General features: G+C 31.8%; 1 protein-coding gene across 1 annotated transcript; it reads right to left on the bottom strand.

The window, feature by feature from the left end:
* Positions 1 to 6,337: 6,337 nt before the first annotated feature.
* On the bottom strand, positions 6,338 to 9,801 carry LOC104883178 (cytochrome b561, DM13 and DOMON domain-containing protein At5g54830). Its single transcript, XM_010667660.4, has one exon. It carries the CDS (start codon positions 9,312 to 9,314, stop codon positions 6,588 to 6,590), a length of 2,727 nt encoding a protein of 908 aa, XP_010665962.1. The 5' UTR covers positions 9,315 to 9,801; the 3' UTR covers positions 6,338 to 6,587.
* Between the last annotated feature and the right edge of the window lie 6,190 nt (positions 9,802 to 15,991).

Genomic DNA, 15,991 nt, shown 5'->3' with positions numbered 1-15,991 from the left:
ATGAACAAAATAGAAATTTTAGTGAATTTATTTATGATTTCTAATATTATAATTTTTTAGTTGATTTTTGAATTAAGTACAGTACTTCACAAATTGTAAAGAAAGTGGACACTTTGAGTTCAAGTCAATTTTTTCACAGGTTGTAGATTGTAAGTGAATTTTTAAGTTTTTGTAATGTTTCCTCATTTTAGTGATTTGCATAACGTAAATTATGCAATTTCATGATTTTAGTTGACTTATGAGTGATTGTTATAATTATTTTTTTGGTATTTGTTTGAAGCCCCTTTGATTTGTAAGTGAATTTGTAATTTAGAATGGGATGGGGGTAACATAGTCTCTTCATTCGGGAACATCATAGCTCCCCCCTTCCCTTATATAATAGAGATATGTTGTATTTTAATTCTTGAATGATATTTTACATAAACTTTTTTACCTTGATAATTAATCGCTATTATATAATAGAAAAAGATAGGTTCAAATATATGTAAAAGTTTCATTATATATAGGAAACACTATAAAAAAGTAAATAATTTTTTTTTCTTGTCTAACTTTTAAATTCCGATTTCACTACAAATACACCTCTATTTTTTATCATGACCCACCATTAATTGTGAATGGTTCTTGAGAATAGTGATTTGCAAGTAAATTTTTGTAAATATTTTTGTATGTATTGACGTTTTAGGTTATTAGTTTTAGTTTGTATGTTAATTTTAAGTTTTAATAAAGTTTCCTGATTATTTGAGTGATTTGCGTGATTTTTGTAACGTGATTTTTCAATTGTATGAGTGATTTGTAAAGTTTCTTCTTTTGAGTGATTTGTGAGTGAGTGTTGTAAATTAATTTTTGGTAGTTTTCTTTGAGTGCCGATTTTGATCTTGACATTCCTTTTATAATTTAGAAAGGGAAGGGGGGTAAAATAGGCATTTCAAAAGAGGACACCATTGCTCCCCCTTCCTTTATATAATAGAGATATATATTTTTAATATACAACACTCCAAGATTGAGGAGTTTATATTATATAAAATGATATCTAAGCTTAGTTTTTTATAGTTCCACAAAATTTCCTTCGATTAATAACCACCCCACTTTCGGCAGCTTAATTTAATTTTCTTCCCAAAAGTCTTATCATTTAGTTTAATTACTCCACACAAGTCTTTCTTTTTAGTTCCTTCCTTTGGCGTTAACTACCACCTCTCACTGCCTTTTATTATAGCATTGACTGTACACTATCTTCTCCACTTTCATTATTTCGACTATGGTGACTAGATTTGCTCTAACAATTTGTCAAAAAAAATCAATCTTACACATTTACTTTCACAATTCACAACATTACAATTTGTCTATTACTCCACAAAAAAGTAAAAAAAAAAAAATCAAAGTTTAGATCTCACTAATTACTATTCACAAATCTTTAAATTCACAATTATAATTTTGGCGAACAAAACAATGAAATGAATTCTAGAACAAGGAAAGAAGAATATGAAGATTTTATTACTTTGGAGAATTGAAGAAACAAAAAAGTTTATTTTTCCTTGCTCTTTCTCTATCTGTATTTTTAAACAAAACTCAATTTTTTTTTTTTAAAAATAGGAGTAGCATCTGCTACCCCTTGTGACTTAGTGGCTCCGCCATTGAGTGTGCAAGTCCTTCCAAGAAATTTCGGTAACTCACTGCATATGGCCAGGGGCAAAAATATTTAACGAGCTCGAATCGAGTCGAGCTTAACGGGCTCGAGTCGAGGATCAATAATTCTTATCGAGCACGAGTCGAGCTAGGAAATTTTGTTCTCGGCGAGTTTCGAGTCGAGCACGGGTGGGTTGATTTTCGAGTCAAGTCGAGCAGACCCTAGCTCGCGATCGACTCACTCGATTAGCACCCCTACTCCCCCATTAACTATGGACACTCTACAACAAGATTTATATTTATCTTGTATACTTTTTATAAATTAATTAAGAGCACATAATATAGTAGGAGGGAGAGCACATTACAAGATTAGATTGGTATTCTTAATCAATAAAAAAGTGACGAGGCAAAGCCTATTTTGAGAGCTTAACATTTGTAACGGAGATAGCTTATATATAGTACTATAATTTTTTGCACGCGATGCGTGCTTGAATTTTTTTCAAAACAGAAATTCGATTTTCTTCGACATAAGAGTCAAAATTTGAACATTACACATACGAAGTATAATTTTTTTAGTTGCAAAATTTGATTGGTTTAGTTTTTGTCACTTAAGTCTTTCACCATTCTTTTTGTTTTTTTTTTACTTTTTAAAGTTAAATTCTATGAACAAAATAGAAATTTTATTGAATTTATTTATGATTTTAATATTATAATTTTTTAGTTGATTTTTGAATTAAGTACAGTACTTCATAAATTGTAAAGAAAGTAGACACTTTGATTTCAAGTCAATTTTTTCATAGGTTGTAGTTTGTAAGTGAATTTTTAAGTTTTTGTAAAGTTTCCTCATTTTAGTGATTTGCATAACGTAAATTATGCAATTTTATGATTTTAGTTGACTTGTGAGTGATTGTTATAATTATTTTTTGTATTTTTGTTTGAAGCCCCTTTGATTTGTAAGTGAATTTGTAATTTAGAATGGGAAGGGGTAACATAGTCTTCATTTGGGGACAACATAGTCCCCCCTTCCTTTATATAATAGAGATATGTTGTATTTTAATTCTTGAATGTTTTTTTTACATAAACCTTTTTACCTTGATAATTAATCGCTATTATATAATAGAAAAAATAGGTCCAAATATATGTAAAAGTTTCATTATATATAGGAAACACTATAAAAAAGTAAATAATTTTTTTCCTTGTCTAACTTCTAAATTTGATTTCACTACAAATACACCTCTATTTTTTTATCATGACCCACCATTAATTGTGAATGGTTCTTGAGAATAGTGATTTGTAAGTAAATTTTTGTAAATATTTTTGTATGTATTGACGTTCTAGGTTATTAGTAGTTTTAGTTTGTATGTTAATTTTAAGTTTTAATAAAGTTTCCTGATTATTTGAGTGATTTGTGTGATTTTTATAACTGATTTTCTCAATTGTATGAGTGATTTGTAAAGTTTCTTCTTTTAAGTGATTTGTGAGTGAGTGTTGTAAATTATATTTTGGTAGTTTTCTTGAGTGTCGATTTTGATTTTGACATTCCTTTTGTAATTTAGAAAGAGAAAGGGGGCAAAATAGGCGTTTCAAAAGAGGACACCGTCGCTCCCCCCTTCCCTTATATAATAGAGATATAAACATTTGTAACAGAGATTATATATAGCATATAATCATGTAATTTAGGTAATAGCCAATCAAAAAAGGTTGTAACAAAATATAAGCATAACTTTTTAAACGATATTCAAAAGGAATTTAAAAGAAGACTCCTTGATATCAATTCAACCCTTACTAGGCCACTACCAATAGCCCCTATATTTTTTATTTCTTCAAGTCAGCACCAAAAGTAGTACAATACTATTCTCCCCAACCCGTACCCCCAACCTCGACCCTGCACAACCACTAATCCCACCAAATTTGACGGCCCAACCGAACTTTTCTTGTTAAAATTGTATCTTAATACATACAACATATGTATAAAACCATCTTTTAAATGTCAACTTTTGTGAAAAATTACCTTATAAGAAAATTTTGGTATGAGACCATCTTTTTCATAGAGATAAAATCATTAGTCGAATTTTGACTATTGACTTTCATTTTCTAGTATTGACTTGCATGAGAATTTCAATTGAACCATTTAAACTCCAAATTTCTTTTCATGAGAATTTAAATTGAACCATTTAACCCCCACATTTCTTTTTTTTTCCCCCACATTCCCCCTCTAAAGTAAGAGATCCAAAGATGTAAAGGAGATATAAAGAATCTGAAAATAGTGGCAAATTGACGCTAAAAGGAAAGAAATAGTAAGGTGAAATAGGAAAGAAATCATGAGATCTGTGTGCGAGTCAATGTCCGAAAATGAAAGTAAATGATTAACGTCAGGATTATCTCGTAAAAACCAATTTATAAAATATGGTTTTGTGCCAAGTTTTTTTATAAGGTGATTCCTCACGGAAACTAAAAGATAATATTCGATAATTTTTCATAATATTTCGTACTTATTTTTCCTTCATCTTCCTGCCTCATTTTTCAGCAATTCAAAATCGTTACATATAGCACTATTAATTCTCACCCCCACCCAAACCACAAGAAACTTCTATTCGAACAAGCTACTTAAAGCCATGAAAATTCATGCTTGACTCCGAAAGTTCAAAATATAGGCGGTCAAATTATCATGGAAATTTAAAAATAGTATAATTTTGTACTTAATTAGTTGGCTCTAACATAGATTATTGATGTGCACAAATTGCAAAACGATATTAGTAGGACAATGGTAATGTATGTTTGCCATTAGCAAGGAGTGGTAAGTCGTTCCCAAAATGTATGACAATAAAGTTATAATTATTTTTATGCACGCTATTGGATAATATTATATGTAAAAGGACAATATAATATTATCCTTTTACATATAATATTATCCAATACACGCAATGGGTATAAAAGTAAATTAGGAGGCAAAATTGAAAGTCTCTCTAGAAAAAAATTGACTTGGTTTCTATTTAGCAAATATTAGATACTTATGAGCATGTGGAGCGAAATCCATTGATTAAATAAAGTTTGCTCATTTTTCAAACTAATTTAATTTAATTATAAAGTAAGTGAGAGTATTTTAGTATTTTTACATACGCATTAGACTGCTTAACTGCTCAAGAGTTGGTTTATAACATTGAGATCGCCATTCATGTCGTACTTTTTTTTTTGGATAAATTGAAGTGACACAAATACTTGAATATGATGCATAAAGTGGATGAAGCTTGAAAGAGACATGATAAAATTTGAGGTGGTTTGTATTGCTCGTGCCCACCCTTTCATGCTATGAACTGAGCAATCACAAAAGGAACTTTGGATGCTTGCTTATTATGACGGATGCAATGAGTCAATGACAGTGACCTATAAATCCAAGATTTGATCAAGTTTTTGTATCTCATAAGATTGAATTTTGTTTGCAAGAAAGAAAACTATCTACTCTGAACCTAATTGTGTTCGAGGAATGATCAAAAGAGTCAATGTAATGCACGCTGAGAAGGAATTAGATGCCTTACTAAAATTTTGTACTACTCCCTCCGTCCCATAATATAGTGCCTATTTCATTTTTGGTGGTCAAATTTTAAAATTTTTGACCGAATATTCTCATTTGTATATATAAAAAACATATTCATGTAGGATCTTGTTAGATTCGTCTCAATGTGTAGTTTCATAATATCAACTTTTTATATTTTTTATTAATAAGGAATTGAAGATATTAAAGGTCAAAGTTACGTTTTGGAGACCGTGAAAAAAGAAACAAGCACTATATTATGGGACGGAGGGAGTACTATGCAAAGTTATAAGTTGGTTATAATCTAGCCATCATGGAACTTTGATGTATATACAAACACTCCTGCATTCTGCATTGGTCCAACTTGAATATCTCTAGCTATAGATATTCCCCTACCTAGAGGAAAAAGAGATGCATTTAGGGGTACAACTAACATCGAGGACAATTTCCGAGACTCCATCATGGATATGAACTGTTGGCACTTCATTACGAATCAAATCACAAAAAAATTCATAAAATATTTGTGTTCGACATTAGGACACATATCCGTGTTTAACAAAATTACCATTGTCCGGGTAACATATGCAAACAAATGTTGGAAAAAATACACTAAGAAGCCTTCTAAGCTAATGTGATACTTGTATTATTCATAAATGTAACAGCAAATGAGCTAACTATCAATCCCACTTTGGGGACAGATTCTGATTTTTTCCACCTCCAACATCTCAGCAAATTTGCTAATATTACTCTTCTATTTGCCTCAGTATACAAAGGTTTATTCCTATAGTCTAAAGATTATCAATATTCCATTACTCAATCACAACTCAAACCCTTCCAAACTAGATATTACATTGAGTGTAATCTACATCTACCAAATTCTACTGAGCTCGACATGAATACTGAAAAGAGGTGCATAATGATATCAAATACTGAAAGGTCCCAAGAATATATGTGAGTCCTTCTATATTCAATCAGAGCACAAGTGGCAGATTCAAGACCTGATCAAGATTCAAGACCATTGCAACAAGCCCTGCTTTGACTGTTTTGCTCCAGAAACAGGACTAAATGATCTGACAAATATGTACCAGACTTACCAGCTGAAATGATTTAAGCTAAGATATGCAGAAATGTCTATCCTTCTGAGATAACAGATGTGTAGAAGTACAAACTCCAGCAGAAAAGTAGAGCAAGTGAATTTTTCTATGCATTGAACATGAGCTAAGTATACAGAACAGAAATCAAAACAAGTATACACCATGAACATTTAACAAGTAAAACTCCTTTTTCCACTCCAAATGGAGTTGCTACTTGCTATCTCCATCTATTGTCCTATATCACAACGTAGCTTTCCTTTTTTCTTTTTGTTTGACATAGCAGGCAAAATTGTTTACAAGTTTGTATAAACATGAAAAAAAATCAGGTTTCTTAATAGCTATCTGTTCAAAGGCTCCAATTGCACTTCCATTCTGTCTGACAGATGAGCCTCTTTCTCAGCATATGTGCCAGTAGGGCTCAAGAGATCAGCAGTATCATCTTCTTCATTACCCAGAACCCACTTGCCTCTTCCCGAGCTTCTATCACCATGTTGCTTTTCCCGATACTCCAAATATAGGATGGTCACTCCACCAAACAAAAACCAGCATATCAGAGCCCACGTAAGCCTTCTGACATCCTCTTCATACCTCTCTCCTAAATGTTTCATTCCTGTCAAAAGAGCAGCCATACCTATGATAATGGCTGATCTGCCGATAATTACATGAGAGTATTCCCATATTACCCTTTTTAAAGGAGGAACCTCGCCATTGGATGGTTTTTTTGGCCTTAGTGATGCATTAATGGGCTGAGAGCAGGCCAAAACTACAGCAGTCATTCCAAGCTTCACATGAATGGAGGTCATAAACAAGCCTTTGAGCTCGGCAACAGCAAAGAGAAATCCAAGCAGTACAATCATCAACCCTGAATATTGCAAATAGACATGGATTTTATACCAACCATCGCCTTTCACATGTTTTAAATATCTTGCAGTTAGTACCCCAGCAGGAAGCAAAATTCCCCACGCAAGAAACATCATAAATCCATGGACAGCTAACACGGGTCTCAAGTCCTGCTCAACTTCTGCTGAACCGCGATTGAGCATCACCCTGAGAGGGCGACTGCTATGAGCAGAATGCATATTTTTCTCAGTCAAATGGTCATTGGACCATGTAGCACCCATTGCCCATATGACTTTCAGAGGAGAAGTAGCATCTATTATGTTGTTGCATTCAGGCCTTTCATCCTTCTTAGGGCATGAAGGATTAAGGGGACGAGTAAACTCCAAAGTAATGACACCATTCTCAGACTTGCATCTAACATATGTGAGATTCTCCTTTGTTGGGTGGACATCAGAGGCTCCTCTGCCATCAATCCAATATGTATCAACATGTCCCTTCCCATCATCGTCAAACCAACCCACATAAGCAAAACTATGCACCATTTCGTTACCAAAGCCTATGGCGAGATATCCACTTTTTCTCTCACCCCGAGCTGCAATAGATATCGAATTTTCAGACAATGTCCAAAAGAAATTAACTTGCTGGTCATCCAAAACGACACTGTTGTTATACATGTCTGATAACCCCCCATCAACCACTTGAACCTTCCATCCCATTTTTTGCTCATACGCTGATTGATAGTAAACTAGATCTGGAGTGTTCCTGTGTGGTGTCCAAACTAATTCCTTTGGACTTGCTGGAACTCCTTCAAGTTCAGCTCCACCGGCATATATGGTCTCTGAAATATTCCTCTCAGTTGCATTTCCACCTAAAGGGTCAGAAGTTATGTAAAACGGAACATCATGCCCAGCTTGCACCGAGAACTTCACAGGAACGCCTCTCTCCAATCTCAACACTGGAGCTTCTTTCTTGTTGATGAAGAGAACCTTTGAGGGATTTGGGGGATTTGGATAACGCAAAGCAGTACCAGAAGTAACAACAAGCGGTGTATTAGCATCTGCAATAACAAGATCTTGATCTTCCTTGTCCTCAGCATCAAGAGGGCCCATACAATCATTTATATTTTCCGAGACATTCAGGACCAAAAATCCATAGCTCTCAAACCGAGGTCCCCCATGATTCTGGGGAAGAGAATAAGGTCGGAGGTAATCTGGTGGCTTTATTCTACCCAATGCCCATATTACGGTGGCATTCTCCGTGTGCTTCACTGGGACATCATTCTTTGGGTCATTTGCTTTTAGTGGTCGCTGGTAACGAATGAAAGACACGCCATCTTTTCGGTGTCCATAAACTAAACTTGTATTATTAACTGAACCGGATCCATTATATAATGAGTCAGGACACACACCACGAGCAACATGATTCTCATCCACCGAACATTCACTATAGTCAGTAATATAGTAATCATCCACAAAGGGCATACCCTCCTCAGTAAATCCTGTAATAGCTACATCAGCATGAAGCATGTACCCTGAAGAAGCATTAGGATTGGCCCACCCAAACGCCATATAATTCTGAATTCCAGTAACTGCCTCCAGCCCTATATCAATTAGATTCTCCTCCTCTCTCAAAGTCCATCGAACCCTATACTTAGAGGACAAAACCTTACAGTTCTCAAACATTGTAGGCTCTTCATGATGCAACCTCTTAACATTTGTTGCATTACTACTACTATCACTCTCTGGTGCAGGTGATGGGGCCGAAATCTCCGACCCATTAACCAAGTTAGGAAGCACAACATGCCCAAAATCAGACGCCGTGGGAGAATCCCAAACAGCAACTACTTGTATCTGATCCCAACTGATATTACTCCTCAAATGAACAACAAAGCTATCATTTTTATAAGCCCTACTCAAATTTTCATCAGAAATGATAAACCCATTTGTTAAATTAACAAAATTATCACCTACAGCACCCCACCATTGCACATGATCAGACCCAGGTAGCATATCAAATTCACTAACCCTAAAAGAACAATTGTCAACTACTGTAAAAACACCTCTCAATTGATGTTGCAACATTACAAATTCAGACTTTAAACCAGCCAAAGAGGTGTCATTCGAACATTTTGAATCAGAAGAATCAGAAATACAGCAGAGATTCAAAACTATAAAGAACCTTAAAAGAGATCTTAGAAACCCTAAAAAGACCAATTTATATGCCATAGGAAGGGACGATCCAAAACAGATCTGGGCACCCCTCCCTATCTATTCCCCACAACTTAATCCTCAAATTTGGAGAATACCCTTTTCAATTGAACATCAAAATACCCGAAATCAGGTCAGAAATTTGCAAAGAATCAAATCAAAGAGTACCAATAATAGAAACAATGAAGGATGAAAAAGGAAGGTGAAAACATAGAAATAGTGATTGCTTTGCCCAACAAATATGTCGAGAAAAAAAAAATGAAATTCGTGAAGGGTTTACCTTACTGGCGGAAACCCAGATAGTCAGAAACTTTATCGTGTCAATGAAATCGGGACTAAGCACAGTGCAGAAGAAATTGGGAGGAGAGAGACAGGGGAAGGGAAGTTTTAACGTGGTTGAAGAAGGAGAAATTAAAGTCGGAAAAAAAAGAAAAGAGAAGAAAGTTGGGAATTGGGTTGGAGCTTGAGGAATGTTGAAGTTTTGTGCAAGGAGCTTAGGTGGGGTCAGTCGGCCAGCAACATTGGCGGGTTTCATATAAACTATAAGTTTGTTTTTTTTACGGGAGCCTTGTAAAATTCTCCATATTACTCCTTCCGTTTTTTAAGCTTTAAAAACAATTTCACAAGAAATTGAGATAAAAATTAACAATGGAAATGAAAATAGGGTTATTACCTTAATAAAAATGTTAAAGATCAAAAAAACTTTATATATATAAGACTTTATTATATTTTACTTTGAACATTTAATCGTTGAAATTGTTATTGATTGGTGGTTAAAGTCTTACATTTCATTTTAAAAGTCATGTGTTAGATTCCTAATAGCTATATTGTTAATATTTTTTTATGAGATCATAAACATATCTATTAAAAATTTAGAATAGTGTCATGTGACAATGTATCTTTGATAGGAATGTCTTTTAATATATCTGTATAGATTAGGAAAATCATATATAGTGACCCTCTATTTTTTAGAATTACATATCGTAGCCAAAATCAAGTTTGATTACGTATGGTGACCTTGAATTATTATTTTGTTACTCAAGGTGACATAAATTATAAAAAAAAAAAAAACAAATATAATGGCACCTTTGACTAATCTTCTTAAATAATTCTACCATTTGATTAACTGAGAATAATCCCAATTTTAGATATTATCTTTTCAAATTAGTCCATTAACAAATTAATTTGTTGAATAGGTGAAAAGTTCCAATTTTGTTTTTTCATTTATATTTATTATCCATCTAACATTTTCATCTCCAGTTGGGGATGTGCAAATAGTAGGGTTGAATCGGAATTTGGACCGGGCTGGAGCGAATTTGGACCAAACACACACGCACATGACCAATACGCGCATACGTACACACTCGCACACGCACACCCGCGCCGCCGCGCGCACACATTTTCTCAAGGTAATCAGATGCATACTACATTTCTTAACTCTTGAGCTATTTTCTCCTCTAAAGATACATAAGCAAGAAAAGTTCTGTAAGACAAACCTAATTTTTGGGATTTTTCCAAGGTCCCTTATGAGGCAGTATACATTCTCCTTGTTCTACACAAGTGTGCAAGTCCCTCCAAGAAATTTCGGTAACTCACTGCATATGGTCAGGCACGGACCCAAAAAGTATTGTATACGGGGTCAAAATTTTAATTTGTATTTTTAGAGGGGGGCAAATATAAAAGTTAATCTCTTTTATTAAAAAAAAAAATACATTTTCAACCTTAATTTTTAGGAAAATTCAAAAGTTGGTCGGGACCGGGGCTTCCACCGATCTTCATGATGTTTCGCCACTGCATATGATAGTATCCCATCAAGGAAAACTGCACTAAATAACATTTTAAATGCCGTAAGGAAGCTCTCTACTAAGAGATAGTGGTGTCAATTCAGTTAACCAATTCAGTTCTTGTTCAAACCAAATAATTCATTTGACTTTAGTTCAGTTAATCCAATTTGTTTTTTTCGAGCTTAATTGATTTAGTTTAAACTTTTTCGATTTCGATTTCAATTTCAATCCATACAGTTAGTTCGATTTTCAGTTCAATTTACAATTGTCTTTTGGTTTGACCCGTATAGTTTTGGTTCAACACAATTAACTTTTTATCTACTACTATCACATAAACAATTATTTTCAGTTCGAATTAAGTTAATTTCTGACTCGATGGAATTTGATATCCGTTGTGTCATATGCATCTTTCTATATCTTGATGTTTCGGGTCAAAGGCTTGCCCGTTACACAAAATATGAACTCAGTTGCAATTTTGTCATATCGGTTGAAGTAATAAAAACATTAAATTGTTTATCACGTTGCTTAGTGTATTCTCTTAGTCAACTCTTATTTCGACTAATCAACTGCGTAAAATCACTCTAATGGTAAAGGAGTAAAGCGACTCTTCATATGTTCTAATATTATATATTATAACCAACCACAATAATACGAGAAGACGATCAATTTCAAGGTTATATAAATAATTTATTACTATAAGCATTATGATTGGTATATAAGTTTATAAACAGCTATGATGATGATAAAAATAATAATAATAGTAGTAGTAATAATAATAGTAGTAGTCGTAATAATAATAATAATAATAATAATAATAATATAATAATAATAATAATAATAATAATAATAATAATAATAATAATAATAATAATAATAATAATAATAATAATAATAATAATAATAATAATAATAATAATGATGATGATGATGATAATAATAATAATAATAATAATAATAATAATAATAATAATAATAAACTTAAAGCGATGATAATAATAATAATACAAATAATAACAGTCTTAGTAACAATGATAACAATAGTAATTCAAATAAGAACATGAATACTAACAATAATAATATAAATACTAATAGTAATAGTAACAACATTGCTAATAATAGCAATAATAATAACGTACAAACATAACACAGTATATATGTATTATGTTGTGACTATATATGATAAAATATAAACAAACTATTTTATTAATACTTTTAATCATTATAGTATACAAAATTGGTATCAAAATAATTGTAAAATCAATCTACCCTGTTGATTATAAATTAGTATAACGACTCTTTATATGTTATAATATTGTAACATATGACAATTATACATTCATATTTTTGCAACAACAGTTCATATGAACCCTGAATGATTATAATGAGGGTTTATATGTTGCAAAATAATAATAATAAAATATACCCCAAATTATTTTTTCCTATAAAAGCTAACCATAACTTATTAAAAGTAAAATCAATAAGTTAGTTGTTAACAAGTAACAACCATAAGTAAATTAGCTAACAAGTACTTACTAGTTACTAGATAGTAACATGTTAACAACCATATAGTAACTAATTAACGCTTAGTCAATTACTCAATTATCTTCTTTATAGGTTATAAGATTATTTAAGTTAGTTATCTTTATGTTATACTATAGTTTAATACTAGTATAGTGTTTATGGTCTTCTCTTAACTTTGTATATATATATGTAACTATAAACAAACTATTTTATCAGTAGGCTTAAATATATTAGTACGATATAATAATAATGGAATCATTGTAGCTAATACGTGATTGATTATTAACGAATATTGACTCTTAATATGCGCTAATAGTATAACTAACGATAATAATGAATATTATATATTAACTACGAATATACGATCAATTACCGGATTTATATAAATGACTCAATTATGATAAGCTTTTTTTATTTAAAGAGAATTTGGATCTGGGAGATTAAGTAAATCATACTCCATCTGTTTCATTTTAATTTATACACTTACACTTCTTACGCATGCCAACGCAAAACTTTAAGGACATATATCTTTGGTTTTGTATATGTAAAAATTATAAAAATTAGATATTAATAAAATACATGTTATGATGAATCTAACAAGATCCCACATGACTATACTTTCATCCGCGTGTAAATCATAAATGATGGTTAAAGTGAAATTTGTGAATAGTGTAAAATATCAAAATATAACAATTAAAATGAAACGGAGACGGTATAACAGTTTTGGGGTGTCATATTTTGTCACCCTCTCAAAATTTGTATAGTTTCATGTAGATTGAGTATTATTGTGAGATTGGTATTGTAGAAATGCTAAAAATAAATTATGATTGTATAGTAAAGATTATTATAGTATTTCAAATAAGATCGACGCAGGTGGCATGTGGGTAATGTAAATTATTATCCTGTTATGGGCTATGGCACGAGGAAAATGGAGATCGATACTATATTTCTCGCAAAAGATAACAAACATTTTTAAGGGTTAATAAAGTGAATAATTCCTTTGTTTCTTGAGAATATGATAGATTTAGTTGTTAGAGATGCTTTCATTTATACAGATTGGACATAATTGATTTTTTATATATTTAGGTACATGAAGAATCAAATAGATCAGGTGAAAAGGTATCACCATCGTTATATTGCCAACTTTTCATGTTAGATTATGTTTCTAAATGCAATGTACTACATGAAGAACCAAATAGATCAGGCGAGGAGGAAAATGTTGTATCCTCTAGCGTGGAACGTGGTACAAGTAATAGTCATGTACTTGATGTTGTAGATTATCAAAACGATTGGGTATACATATGTTATCATCACATTTTTTTTTTTTTAATATGAAATTCAAAATTATATCATTGTTGACTTGGTTCATTGTTATCAGAGAATACATATATAAGATACACCGTTGTAATACGCTTGGACACATTTGAACAATTGAAATGCAACTGCTCATTAGATGTTGCATCAAGTGAAAACAAGCATTGAATTAGGCTAATGCAACGGCCTATGATGATATAATTAAAGAGGTGTTGCAGTACAACAGAAGGAGTGTTGTGTTATAACTAATGCAACGGTTCTTGAAGTTCATTAAAGGTCGTCGCACTATGCCTAAGAAACCGTTGCATTAGGTCTTATGCAACGGTAGCAACAACAACGGTTGTTGGACTGTCGCAATAGCTCTATCGATTTTTGACCCTTGCAACGATTTTTAACTAGGGTTGCAATAGCTCATTTATGTATTAGTGATATTTAGGTTTTATTGTAATGTACATTTTTCTTTATATACTTCATTGTAATTTAATCTTGTAAGTTACACTCCTCGTCAATGTTGTTTTTCCATTCTTCCTTCCTCAATGTTGTTTCCTCTCACAATTTTTTTGGAGTTCATTCTTTAAATTACTCTCAACACAAAAGGAGTAAGGAACAACATTCCTAAATTATTGAATTGCTTTTGCAAATAATCAAAATCGTAAAAGCAACACTGAGTAGAATTGTAGAAGTGACTAGGAACAAAATAACTAACAATCAAAGTGAGGTGTGTTATGGCAAAAATATTAACTTGTAACTAGGATGAATTCCATGCATTATACTTGAAGAATCATAACATTTCCTTTGATTGTCTTGCGACAAACGATGTTTTTGATTTATTGAAATTAATTAGATGAATTTATGAATAATCATAACTCCATAGTCCATACAACTATGCAAGTATTTTTTTTTATTAGAATACACAAATGTCTTGTTTATTAAATTTTAACTATTGAGAAATTTAAAATACACAAAGGTCCACTGTCCATAGAACTATGCAAGTATTTTTTTTCTTTATTAGATGAATTTATGATTAGACAGTGTACGCCAATAATTAAGGTAAATCTTAAAATTTACGAAATTAGGTGTTACATTTCGAAACAGTTAAGTTTGAGACAGTTTTATTCTGTACAGTTTAATACTGTTTTATTCAATTTGATTCGGTTCAATTTGAAATATTTTTCTTTGGTTTTATACAGTTCAATTAAAAACTGTTTTATTCAAATTTATACAGTTCAGTTAAAAATAATTTGATTAAGTTCAGTTAAAAACAATTTGGTTCTGTTCAATTCATAAAAGTTTGAAACAATTTTCAGTTAAATTCAGTTAATTTTCAGTTAAATTCAGTTTAAATCGATTTTCCGTGCAGTTGATTTCAGTTTAGTCTGTTTAAGTTCAGTTAATCACAGTTTACTTTAATTTGATTGACTTGTCGTTTTTAACTTTTCAATTATGGGTCAATTCAGTTCAGTTTGTCATCAACTTGCAGTTTAACCATCGATTTTCAACCAAACTGACAACGCTACCAAGAGATATAAGTCATAAAGAAAGACAAAATATATTACCTTATGCAGAAATTACTGACAAAAAAAGGGAGGAGAAAAGTCTAATGTTGTTGCCGCAATAGGCTGATGCCAGGAATTTGGTAGATACAATTGCTCTATTAGACATTTAGGCTATGTTTAGTTCACCTGAAATTTTCTGATCTGAACTTATCTGATTTGATCTGATCTAATCTGATTTGAACTAACCTGTTCTGATTTACAAGATCTTATCTTTTAGATTTTTCTCAATATATAAGAAAAAAATATAGTCATGTGAGGTCTTGTTTGATTCGTCTCAATGAGTACTTTATTAATATTCAATTATTATAATTTTTACTAATATGTAATGAAAGATATTTAATAGTAATAACGATTTTTGAATATAAGCATGATCTGAACTTATTTTTTCTGATCTGGTCTGATCTGATTAAATTTGAAATAAGCAAAAATAAAGTGAACTGAACATAGCCTTAGACCAAGGAATAGAAACTAATTTGCTACGTATTTTTATGATTCTATCTATCAATCTCATTGAACGAGA

This window comes from Beta vulgaris, chromosome 2 (genome assembly GCF_026745355.1).
Source record: "Beta vulgaris subsp. vulgaris cultivar EL10 chromosome 2, EL10.2, whole genome shotgun sequence".
NCBI classification, from domain to species: Eukaryota; Viridiplantae; Streptophyta; class Magnoliopsida; order Caryophyllales; family Amaranthaceae; genus Beta; species Beta vulgaris.
Note: the sequence above shows the minus strand (reverse complement) of the source record. Positions and strands in the feature narration are given on the sequence as shown.

Bases quoted from the DNA above. Each gene is read 5' to 3' on its own strand.
- LOC104883178 (XM_010667660.4), bottom strand. From the start codon at position 9,314: ATGGCATATAAATTGGTCTTTTTAGGGTTTCTAAGATCTCTTTTAAGG.